The sequence below is a fragment of the Megalobrama amblycephala genome, linkage group LG6 (assembly GCF_018812025.1).
Source record: "Megalobrama amblycephala isolate DHTTF-2021 linkage group LG6, ASM1881202v1, whole genome shotgun sequence".
NCBI lineage: Eukaryota > Metazoa > Chordata > Actinopteri > Cypriniformes > Xenocyprididae > Megalobrama > Megalobrama amblycephala.
This window is the reverse complement of record NC_063049.1, coordinates 35,725,011-35,737,187: the sequence shown is the minus strand read 5'-3', so window position 1 is coordinate 35,737,187 and position 12,177 is coordinate 35,725,011. Positions and strand designations below refer to the sequence as shown.

The window sequence follows — 12,177 nt, the reverse complement described above, 5'->3', positions numbered from 1 at the left end:
CAACAAGCGAAGTTGGGTTCCGTTAGTTTTTCTTTAAACTGCAAATTATAAATTCAGTATAGAAAAAAAGGTGTCTGGTTTATATAAAAATAAATTAATAAATATAAGTAATTTAACTATGATATTATTATTTTGTATAAATACAAATTAAAGAACAACACAGGAACCATTATAGAGTGCTTGTTTCCAGTGGGCTAATAATACAGGAGGGAAGAAGACTCACATGGGAATGATATTTTTCACTGAATTAGATGAATTCTTCACACTTTAGCTGACATGAAATAGTATGTTTGACTATTTTCAACTTTTATTTGATATTTAGCGCCCATTGCTTCCTTCAAATAAGGTAATGGTCTGCCAAGTCCACGTGTATGTCTGAATTCAAATTCATTAATGTGTTGTTTTGGGTAGTTGACATATTGGGCAAATTTTTAGTAAACACAAATATTAATTTAAATCTTGAGGTTGAGTTTTATATATATATATATATATATATATATATATATATATATATATATATATATATATATATGGGGGTTGGGGTTTTCAGGTGTTTTATAGGGTAACAAATGTATTAAATTATTAAAATTTATTATCAATATATTAATAGTTTCCTATTTTTTTTTATATGAGGACATTTTGAGTCTTGAGTTTTGCACTTTAACTGTCACATTCTACTTCTACAGATGACAATTCATTAAATGAGTAGAACAAGATGGAACCACAAGCCAAACGGAGGAAAGAAATGGACAAATGTGACACTTGGGATGTTCTTCCTGTTCTCTCTGATGAGAAATCTCGGGACACTGAACTGTTGCCGGCCTACGCTGCGCCCATCATCGAGAAAAGAGAAACATCTCGCCTGGTCAAAGAGCTTTCCTTGATCTACCCTCTACCTGGTCTGCAGCACATTAAAAGAGTGAGGGCTTGCAAAGACAAAAGCAGCCCTCATCCTTTAGAGGTCATTGTGTGCTTGGCCAGGGATGTGGCCAAAGGAGTTATGCTTGTTGATCTGCTTCGCTCACAGTCTTTTGACTCCAGTGGTTTAGGGGAACCTTTCCTTGTTGAAATACCCGCCAATCCTCCACTGACCAGACCACAGTTTGAAAAAGCTAGTAAACACTGGCCTACGTCATTTCATGAGGACAAACAAGTGACGTCTGCTCTGAAAGGCCAGTTATTCACTGCCGATCAGAAAGCTAAAATGCAAGACTACATGACGGCAGCTGTCCAGGCTGCGAAATCAGGTCGGGAGATGGGAATGGATGCGGTGGGCGCTGTGATTGTCGACCCAGAATCTGAGCAGGTTGTTGCAGTGGGTCATGACTGTAAGCGTGGAGCTCATCCGCTCCATCACGCAGTCATGGTCTGTATTGATCTTGTGGCCTGTGGGCAAGGAGGAGGTGCCTACAATTACAAGAAATATCCAGCATGTCAATTTAGCAGCTCTAAATCCTTTAGGAATGGTTGCAATTTGAAAGAAACTGGTCAGCCTTACATCTGCACCGGATATGACCTTTACGTCACTCGAGAGCCCTGTGTGATGTGTGCAATGGCTTTGGTCCACTCAAGAATCAACAGAGTGTTTTATGGAGCGCCCTCTGCAGATGGTGCCTTGGGAACAAAGTATAAAATTCATTGCCAGAAAGATTTAAATCATCGCTTTGAAGTGTTTAAAGGGGTGATGCTAAATGCATGTGAGGCTTTACACAAAAAGTAATATTTTTTTTATAAGTTGTTCTTAAGAGACAATATAAAATTGACATTTTAGTTGTTTTTAGTTTTGTAACTCCAGCAAATATTTTTTTTTAATAGGTCGATAATACATATTATGGAAATAAAATTGGATTGTTGTCTACTTTTAAATATTGTGTGTCTTTTATCAGACCAAGGCATATCTTAAAGGGTTAGTTCACCCAAAAATGAAAATTTTGTCATTTATTACTTTCCCTCATGCCGTTCCACACCCGTAAGACCTTCGTTAATCTTAAGAACACAAATTAAGATATTTTAGTTGAAATCCGATAGCTCTGTGGGGCCTGCATAGGGAGCAATGACATGAATCATGATTCAGATCGCGTGTCAAACTGGCAACGGCTGAAATCACGTGACTTTGGCGCTCCGAACAGCAGATTCGATACACTGATTCATTATGCTCTGATGCTTCCTGAAGCATTGTTTTTAAATCGGCCATCACTATATAATTCGTTATTTTGTTTTTTTGGCGCTCCAAAAATATTCTCGTCGCTTTATAATATTAATATTGAACCACTGTACTCACATGAACTTATTTATATACGTTTTTAGTACCTTTATGGATCTTGAGAGAGGAAATGTCATTGCTCCTTATGAAGGCCTCACTGAGCCATCGGATTTCAACTAAAATATCCTAATTCGTGTTCCGAAAATTAACGAAGGTCTTACGGGTGTGGAACGGCATGAGGGTGAGTAATTAATGACAGAATTTTCATTTTTGGGTGAACGAACCCTTTAATTGTTTTATACTATTGACACACACAAGCAGAGTTACAAAAAAAACTATTTTCTAAATAGAATAAAATTCTGAATAAAATATGAAGCAGCACAACTGTTTTCAGCATTGATAATAAGAAATGTGTCTTGAGCAGCAAATCAGCATATTAGAATGATTTCTGAAGGATCATGTGACACTGAAGGCTGGAGTAATGATGCTGAAAATTCAGCTTTGAGCCTCAGGAATAAATTACATTTTAAAATATATGAACCTATAATACAGTTCATTTAATTTTGATAAAAAAATGCAGCATTAGTGAACATGATAGAAAAACATAAAAAAAAATATCTCAAATATTTGAACAGTAGCGTGTATTCTATCATTTTTAGTAAAAGCGAACAACAGTGTTTCTAATGCTTTGCAAAGTTTATTTGTTTGCAGCATGTCATACAACACATACTATGTTCATACCTTTTCTCAAAACAAAAGGACAAAACAATTGGCACTGAGCCTTCGCAGATACTGTCAAAAGACAAGAAAGTGGAAGGATTCAAATAGTTTAATGGGTCTATGTTACAGTTTCTCAAATTCAATAATACCGTGACAGAGAAGAAAGCAAAGAAACATGACGGTTTGCTGAAGCTCGGTAATGATCCAGAGTTTTACATCACATACTTAAATGAAATTATAAGTCAACATGAAATTTCCTGTAATGTGACTCATTTCTGATGCAAATGTTAAAACAACGTAGGGAAGAACTTGATGTTTTGTTTCGGGGGCGGAAGAAGCTTGTTCTTTGAAATGTGCACCGATAAACAAAATGAGATCAGAAACGTGTATTAAGAAAATAAAAAAGTTCTAACTTTAATTTCATGTTGACTTGAATGAATGTGAAAGTACTTAAAAGCCTAAACTCTAAAAGTTTTGTTAATGTTAATAATAGTTTCATTGTCACTTATAAACTGTACGACATTAACCAAACAAAAATATACATAATATTGTGACTGAAATATTTTTCAGGAAATCATGCAAACTGAGTTTTTATTCGTCTCTCTGAAGCAATGATAACATCAACAAAACTTAAGAAATAGCAGAAAGGTTTCATGGCTTTCAAACGATTTTAAAAACATATGGCATTATTTAAGAATGTATTCGGAAATGTGAAGTGACGCTAAAAGCATTAATCTATCTTATTGTGTCAGTGTTGTGAGCACATTTGAACAAAAACTAATTAACAAACAAACAAAAAAATCTTTAACCATGAAACCTGGGCCAGCCCAGATCCACAAGGATCACACAACTACTAACAAAAATACATTAAATATCTTAAGTTATTAATGCTTGTGGAATTGTCCTCCTCCTTACATATCCCTACAACAATTTCTCAAGATATATCAAACAAAGAGACTCACAATTACACAGACTGTACAAAACTGCGAAGTGTACACAACTGCGGTACAAAGTACAAAGGGTTATCTCCTCTCCCATATCAGGCAACAGCTCCGAGATGGTCTGTGCCCTCTGAACACTGGGCTTTAATACTTGTTTATTCCAAAGATCCTGACTCCATGGAGTTGTGGCAGTTTTGGGATGAGAACACTCAAAAGCGAAGCTGTGTTTATCACAAAATGTGCTGTGTCGTATTTTGTGTAAAAGCTGGCGAGAAAATATCTGCAAAGCAAAGAAAAACAAGTGTTATATTTCAAAATCAGTACAGGCTCTTACATAATACAAATCTTTAAAGTGCCCCATTATGCTATTTTAAAGGTTCCTAATTGTGTTTTCAGGGTTTCCTACAATAGGTTTACATCCATCCAAAGTCAAGAAACACTTTAATTTTCTCATAATATACATTGCAGCATCCCCTCTTTTCTCACAGTGTCTGAAACGTTCGATAAAGGATTCAGTCTCTCTAAACCCTTCCGCTTTTTGAGAGCCTACTCTGCTCTGATTGGTCAGATTCTGTTGTGATTGGTCTACCGCTTACAGCGCATCAGAAATGAAAAGCCTATTGCCATAACTGAATTTCAGCTCCGGAGGCTTTCTCAGCACTTGTACACACAGTGATACGAACTGTAACGAGGGCGTCTTTTTTACCGTATCAATACAAGCCGGAGGCCTCATCCTTTGGAAAAGCATGCAGAGTGGATTTGCTTTCGCAGTACAGAAATCAGAATCTTAACGTCGACAACACAAACCAAACTCTTCCAGGCCACAGCTACAGCTACAGTGTTTGAAGGGTCAAAGCAGACTAGGGTTGTCAAAAACACTGACTTCGTTACCAAGTCAGTACTGAAATTTTTAAAATGTGTTGATACCAGGATTTCCCCCTAGCATTTTGAGCACTGTTGAGCACATTCTTAAACACCTCTGATTGCCCATTGTGTATATGGAGATATGTCTGTGATTGGCTACAATGATACAATGACTGGTATCGTCACATTTTTTAAATTTCAGTATCGACTTGGTACCGAAGTTGGTACTTTTGACAACCCTAAAGTAGACGTTGTTCACGGGCAGCTAATGAAGACCAAAGGCTGGCATTAGGGGAGTAATGGTACATGTATTCATCCCAATCCAGCATAGTTCGGTGCATGGAGTCAGACGACGAATACAGTTGGTCACAGGCGATCCACGCTCCAATCCAGAAGGGGGCATGCACAGTAATGCAACGCTGTTTGCTAACCGCCACAACAGGAAAAAGCACAGAAGAAGAACAGATGATCAATAGCCCTGTCCAAATACCCACTCTTGCGGTCTTGGCCACTTGAGAGCGCGTGCACGCGACAGGAAGTAAGTGCGCAAGACTGTCCCATGTCTTAAAAATGCCCAAGTGCACTGCCCTTAACGCTCACTAAACCCACACTATCTTGAATAGCGCTATTCGAGGCTAAGCGTATCCCATCATACATTTTGTTCGGGAACTCCGATGTCCTGAAATCGTGAGATGTCAAGGAAAACTTTCGACTGCAAGTTAAATTAATTATATATTACATATAATTTGGTAGTAAAATATAAAGTGTTGCACATTTTATTGATGCAAAGATGGGTAGGCTCTGTGTATTTTGTACATCATTTGCAACTGCTTTTTATCACTTAAAGTAGGACCACAATTTTAATAATTTTGTGTCTTCTGTTAGTTACATAGCGACCACTGAACAGACATTTAGAAGTGTATTTTAAAATGCAAAGCATTGAAAATAATAATAATAAAAAAAAGCTCTGTAAACACTTGCATTTTTTTGCAAGACGGTAAGTGTGTCCCATCAGGTAATCAAAAGTTCTACACACACTTGCAGTCTTCACGCCTACTTGAACACTTGAGCCAAATACAGGAAATACGTCATGTAAGTAGACATATGGTCAAGTGCAAAGACTACAAATGTGGGTATTTGGACAGGGCTTATGCATAGTAGGGCTGTGTATCACCAACAATGTCACGATACGATACGCATCACGATACTAAAGCCACGATACGATACGTATCACGATATGGTTCAATTTAGAATTTAAATTTATTTTGAGCAGAGTTTAGTAACAGTAATATGTGTTTATTGAATAACCAGTGTTATAACAGTCGTGATAACTGAAAAACTATTTTGTTTTTGTCATTAAAAAAAAACAATGATTTAAATTAAATATAAAAAAATTGTCACAAAAAAGCTTCTTTTAAAAGCTTGCTTTTAAAGTCACTCCCTCAGTAACTGAATTGACAATTATAGTGACACTGAAGCATATCAACAAAGCTCAATGACTAATTTCACTTGCAACAGTAAGTTGACTGTTAGAAAACTAAGTTGGTTAATTATATTGGCTATAATATTATAATAATGTCTATACTGCCTGTTTTTTTTTTCCATCTGTAAAAATGATTTTTTTTGGATATCAACTCAAAATATGTTCTAGAACAACATTTTTTTTATTAACGTGGTCTACAAAATATGGGCTACATGAGTTTACAATACACACTTAACAATAAGGTTCATTTATTAAACATCAGATAATGTATTAACATGAACTAACCATGAGCAATACATACTGTATTAGTTCATCTTTGTTAATGTTAGTTATTAAAAAATACAGTTGTTGATTGTTTGTTCATGTTGGTTTACAGTGCATTAACTAATGTTAACAAGATTTAAATGATGCGATGTGACCGCAAAGGGCACTTTCACTTTCACGATCAAAGTGCACGCCACTTATAAGCATTGTAAATGCAGTATTACAGTATACACATACCAATTAAATGCGCAGGTCTCCTCTCGTGCGTCCTCCCCACTGGACGAGGCCAATATCACTTTCGTTTCACTTTCAGATATCTCTATTATATATGTCATCACTGCTTTTACCTTTCTAGATGTAATTACCGAAATCAAAACAGTCCATAAACTATATCCTCACGAAAACTTAAGTCAAGCCAGCTCGCGCGTCAACCTGAGAGATCGGCCTCCAAATTTCTCGGTTTCTAAATGGACGGTTTGGCTTGATTGACAAACGCTAACGTTCGGGCATGATTTATATACCATCGACCTGTCCTAAAACGTTAGCACGCTTTGATCGATGACTTGGAGATCGCGTGTTTCTCCGTTCGAGAGCGCATTTCCTGTTCACATTCGCGATAAAACAGCTGATTATTTACGAATGAAAGCTCAGAGAAACGTGAATGTCTGCTTGCATTGCTTGCTAGCGTCAATTGACATCACGTGATTGGCTAGATTTAAATGCAAGACAGACTCGATACGGCAGCTGCTGTATCGATACGCGCATCGTCAGGAGTTCATGACGATGTATCGTTGTATCGATATTCTGAGCACAGCCCTAATGCATAGATATGTTTACGTGTAATCTCTCAATCAGTGTTTCAACCGCGGAAAGATATCAATAGATCATCTTGAGAATAATATCTCACGAAGCATTACATTTACCTCAGACAAGTCATTTAGTGTCCACAGCATGTAAATTCACTAGAGAAATTAACGAACTGTCATGTTTGTGTACCGTTACACCCATAACTGGCTTTATGCACATTTGTTACAAACCTACATAGCTTTGTGAAGGAAGTAAGACTGGATTTACTAACGACTTATTTCAGGTAGTTCAGAATCGGTTCTTTCTTTTAGGAGACAATGACTCCATTTGTTGTGCTTTTACATTCACAAACAGCTACATTACACACTACATGAAAGGTAATATCCAAAAAAAGCATAATGGGGCACTTTAATGACTAAAATATGTCTATGATATTCACTATAACATATTTAACATTTCATTTTTTGTGTGTATTTAGTTAAAAATGTTGCGCAAAACTTACAAAATGATTGGTGAGATTGTAAAGAATTTTCTAGATGATGTGAACTGCACGCCGTAGTCCAGCTGTTCCCAGTGTGTGAGAAGTCTTGCCTTGCCCTGGTCTGGAGTTTCAAATGGTGTGCCTTTCACTGCATGCATAAACACATACATACCCTGCGGGAAGACAGAAAGATGATCCAAATGTCATGGATGCCATTCTCAAAGTTGATAACAACTGGACCTCTTAATATGAAGCTCAAAGGGATAGATGAAGAGTGTTTCAACTGTTTTTGCCCATACAATAAAAATCAAAGAGGTCCGAAACAGCACTTCATTGACCCATTGACTTTCACTGTATGGACAAAATTTATTTATTTATTTATCTTTCTTCAAAATATTTTTTTTTTGTAGTGGGTGAGTAAAAAATAGTTTTTGGTTGAACTATCCCTTTAAAGACCTGAGATGAAATCGCACACTGTCTGAGTAGGTACTACATTTGAATTTGAATTTACTTCACGACCATTAAAAAAAGTATGCTCTTATAGTATGAATATGGGTGGTATAAATGAAATTCGGATGTACTACATCCACCATGTTGTTACTGTCATGTGACCTACCAGCATCAGGTGCGTCATTTCACTGCCATTCATAAATCCCCTCCCGTGGCCTCATGGGATAGTAAAGTGTCCATCGTATGTGCACTTCAGAACCTTGGCAGAAGTAGTAGGTCATCCGGGGACTTTTTGAATACTATGTATTCAGACAAACTACTCTTTTGGCGTACTGCTTTTCATATTCTATATAATAGGGAAGTATTCGATTTTGGACACAGTGCTGGTCTTTCTTTCCTATTAAACAACCCTTGTTAAGAAGACTCAGTTTAACCTCCATTCTACTCTAAGGATGCACATTTTGGTCATTTTGACTAGTCAAGAACATAAAGTGAGTACTCAAGTACTTTAGGCAGTTTTATTTTAGTGTCACTGAGAGGTAGTTTTTAGTAGTTAAGAGTTTGAATTAGTTATTTTTATATTTTACATTTTAATTTTAGTACTTTTTAATAATTTTGTTTTTAGTCGATAGCTTTTTTCAGTTTTAGCTGAAAAAAAAAAAAAAATATTTTAAAGGTGCCGTAGAACGTCTTTTTAAAAGATGTAATATAAGTCTAAGGTGTCCCCTGAATGTGTCTGAAGTTTCAGCTCAAAATACCCCATAGATTTTTTTTTTAATTAATTTTTTTAACTGCCTATTTTGGGGCATCATTAAATATGAGCCGATTTAGGCTGCGGCCCCTTTAAATGCTCACGCTCCCTGCCCACGGAGCTTGCGCTTGCCTTAAACAGCATAAACAAAGTTCACACAGCTAATATAACCCTCAAAATGGATCTTTACAAAGTGTTTGTCATGCAGCATGTCTAATCGCGTAAGTACAGTATTTATTTGGATGTTTACATTTGATTCTGAATGAGTTTGATAGTGCTCTGTGGCTAAAGCTAACATTACACACTGTTAGAGAGATTTATTAAGAATGAAGTTGTGTTTATGCATTATACAGACTGCAAGTGTTTAAAAAATGAAAATAACGACAGTCTTGTCTCCATGAATATAGTAAGAAACGATGGTAACTTTAACCACATTTAACAGTACATTAGCAACATGCTAATGAAACATTTAGAAAGACAATTTACAAATATCACTAAAAATATCATGATATCATGTCAGTTATTATTGCTCCATCTGCCATTTTTCGCTGTTGTCCTTGCTTGCTTACCTAGTCTGATGATTCAGCTGTGCACATCCAGACATTCTGCCCTTGTGTAATGGCTTGATCATGGGCTGGCATATGCAAATATTGGGGGCGTACACCCCGACTGTTACGCAACAGTCGGTGTTATGTTGAGATTCGCCTGTTCTTCGGAGGTCTTTTAAACAAATGAGATTTATATAAGAAGGAGGAAACAACGGTGTTTGAGACTCTGACTGTATGTCATTTGCCAACTATGCCAAGATAAATTCAATTTTTAATTCTAGGGCACCTTTAAATATTTTATTTTACTGTAGTTAATGTTTACTTTTTTGTTTCAAGTAAAAAAAAAATGCTTTTTTATGGTTTTAGTTATCTATAATAACCCTGACTTTAGCAAGTCTCAAAACGTGTCTTTGAAAATGAGATTTGAGAGCTCTGATGGAGGTGAAAATGATCAATGAACAATGACCTAAATTGCAGTCTTTTCCTCATGGAAACTATCGTATGGCTTCAGAAGACTCGGGATATAGACTTTAAATCATCCCTCCCTCCTTTAGAAGCATACTTACAAAATTTGTCATCCAATTCAGGACAACAGAAACATTACAGTATCCCTATGAATAGCTTCTCTCTTTAATTGTGGTACAAGAACATCATCATGCCAGAGAGCTTAAACTTGGTCAGTGATGTCATGCCGTTGACCTTGAATCTTTGTGCAAGCGAGTCCTTACATAACAACACCACACAGACTAAGGAAGAATCAAATGTCGAGACTCCAACTAGCCGCAGGGCACTGCTGAGAAAATGACAACCCATAGACAAGGGAACAAAACGGCATATAACAAAGGATTATTCAACAGAGAATACTTACAAAATTGTGAATAACATTTGTGAGGGTCCACACAACAGGAACACTGAAGAAGGGAATGCTTAACAGTACAATGTGAAGCATTCCTACACCGAGCGCATATGTCAACCATATCCCCCGACTGTTCATCACACGGGTGTTTGGGTTGACTTCACTGTGGGCCACACCGACGTTCATCTTGCTTTTCTGTCAATAGAAAATCACAGCAGTGCAAAATGTCAAAAGAGAAATTGCAAATCAATATAAACAATTCAAATAATTTATGCGCTACAACAATCTAAGTAATTGTTTTTAAGCAGCTTTCACCTGATTTGGGGTGTTAGGTTGGCCACAACTGTTATTTTATAGTTTGAAAAGGACTAGTTAAGAGTAGAAGCTGTCTTACAGTCAGCATGAGGTCTCGTCTATATGCCAACAAAGCATGTTCACACACTTACAATGGGGTGATTCTTCATAGTACTTTGTCCTAATGCATTACTGTTCATGCCGTCTAACACATATTCAAATAATTTGCAACAGTTCAGTTCTTCTTTGAAAGAGCAAAGAAAGTAGAATTGACATTTTATGGCATGTTTGGTTTTTCCGTCACAGTAAACAGTTTAGGCAGCTGTTCGAAAGTCAAAGTTCAATGTTGCCTAATATACAGTGTATTTGTTCAGTTGTTTCTCTTATCTCAAGATTTCTCACTAAAATCATTTCACTTATCTTGGTTTCTACTCAGCATGTCACTTGCTTTTGTATATATGTTTCAATTAAAGAAAAGATCCACAACAAAATGCCATCTCTTAATATTACTCTCATACAAATTAATGCAATAAAAGAAAAACAGAAGGAGATCAAAGGCTGAAGTCCAGCTACTCTTGATCATGTAAACATCTGTCAATAACCACTCAAATGATTCTTCCCTAAATATGAATAACTCTTTGATTGTGTAAGAATGTGTAGTATGTTAATATCCCTTGAGACAAGACAGCTGAGAGGAAGTGAATTCAATAGGCATTGCTCATAAACAGCTTCATGCAAACAATAAAGACAATTTGCATATTTTATACAAATATTAGATATAGATTAAAGTTGGTTTTCCCAATAGCAGCTGCAATAAACAAGCCAATGACACAGATAGAGTTAGCAGCACAGCTACATGACAAAACACTGTCTTATTCCTGCACAGCTCACGGTCTTCTCTCCTTTAACCACTTAAATAACACTCTTTAAATACGCTTATCCTCTTGTCTGTGCTATGATAGTAAGTTGCTTTGGGGTTTGCGCATGAGCAATGCTCTTTATTTAGCATCAACTGCTTTCATAACAAACACCAGTTGCTTTTGTTTCACTCTACTTCAATTAAACCCCTCAAACATCAATAAAAGCTATTAAATCGCCCCGTTATCGCCAGATTTTGGCGTTTTTTGTTTCAAAGTAGCTACTCGAATGACTTGGTTTCATAAGAGATGAGTAACGGTACCTTACGTGCGTTCGGGTGAAGCAGGCTGGAGCGCTGCCGGCCTCCGCTGCGCGCACTGTGGGCTGACTCACCGCATACACTCCACTAGCACACTGGCTATCGCAGCTAACGGGATTAGGTCAGCAAATCTCGCGAGATTGACGCCCCACGCCCACTAAAGGCGTGATGTTTACAATTTACAATGGATCTCAAATGCCAATTTTATGATTATTGATTAAAAATTTGGTTTACTATTAGATTTTTTAATGCTTTTTAAAGGTAGTATCTATAATCCACCGTTGTGTTTCTGTACATTAAACTTCTATTTCTGTCGCCACATTTTTTCATCTGTTGAA

The 12,177-nt window shown here is 36.7% G+C and overlaps 2 protein-coding genes across 3 annotated transcripts; one reads left to right on the top strand and one right to left on the bottom strand.

Annotated features, from left to right (window-relative positions):
* The first annotated feature begins 154 nt into the window (after nucleotides 1–154).
* adat3 (adenosine deaminase tRNA specific 3) lies at nucleotides 155–1,858 on the top strand. The gene is made up of 2 exons (XM_048194357.1): nucleotides 155–346; nucleotides 687–1,858. The coding sequence occupies exon 2, from the start codon at nucleotides 716–718 to the stop codon at nucleotides 1,718–1,720; it is 1,005 nt and encodes a 334-aa protein (XP_048050314.1). The 5' UTR covers nucleotides 155–346; nucleotides 687–715; the 3' UTR covers nucleotides 1,721–1,858.
* Nucleotides 1,859–2,880: 1,022 nt separating this feature from the next.
* On the bottom strand, nucleotides 2,881–11,997 carry ormdl1 (ORMDL sphingolipid biosynthesis regulator 1). Of its 2 annotated transcripts, none has more exons than XM_048194356.1 (4): nucleotides 11,848–11,997; nucleotides 10,381–10,563; nucleotides 7,785–7,936; nucleotides 2,881–4,144 (listed from the first exon to the last, which is right to left on the bottom strand). In XM_048194356.1, exons 2-4 carry the CDS (start codon nucleotides 10,552–10,554, stop codon nucleotides 4,009–4,011), a joined length of 462 nt encoding a protein of 153 aa, XP_048050313.1. In that variant the 5' UTR covers nucleotides 10,555–10,563; nucleotides 11,848–11,997; the 3' UTR covers nucleotides 2,881–4,008. The 2 variants fall into 2 exon arrangements, with proteins under 2 accessions (XP_048050313.1, XP_048050312.1); XM_048194355.1 differs by having other exon boundaries at nucleotides 11,843–11,996.
* Nucleotides 11,998–12,177: the final 180 nt, after the last annotated feature.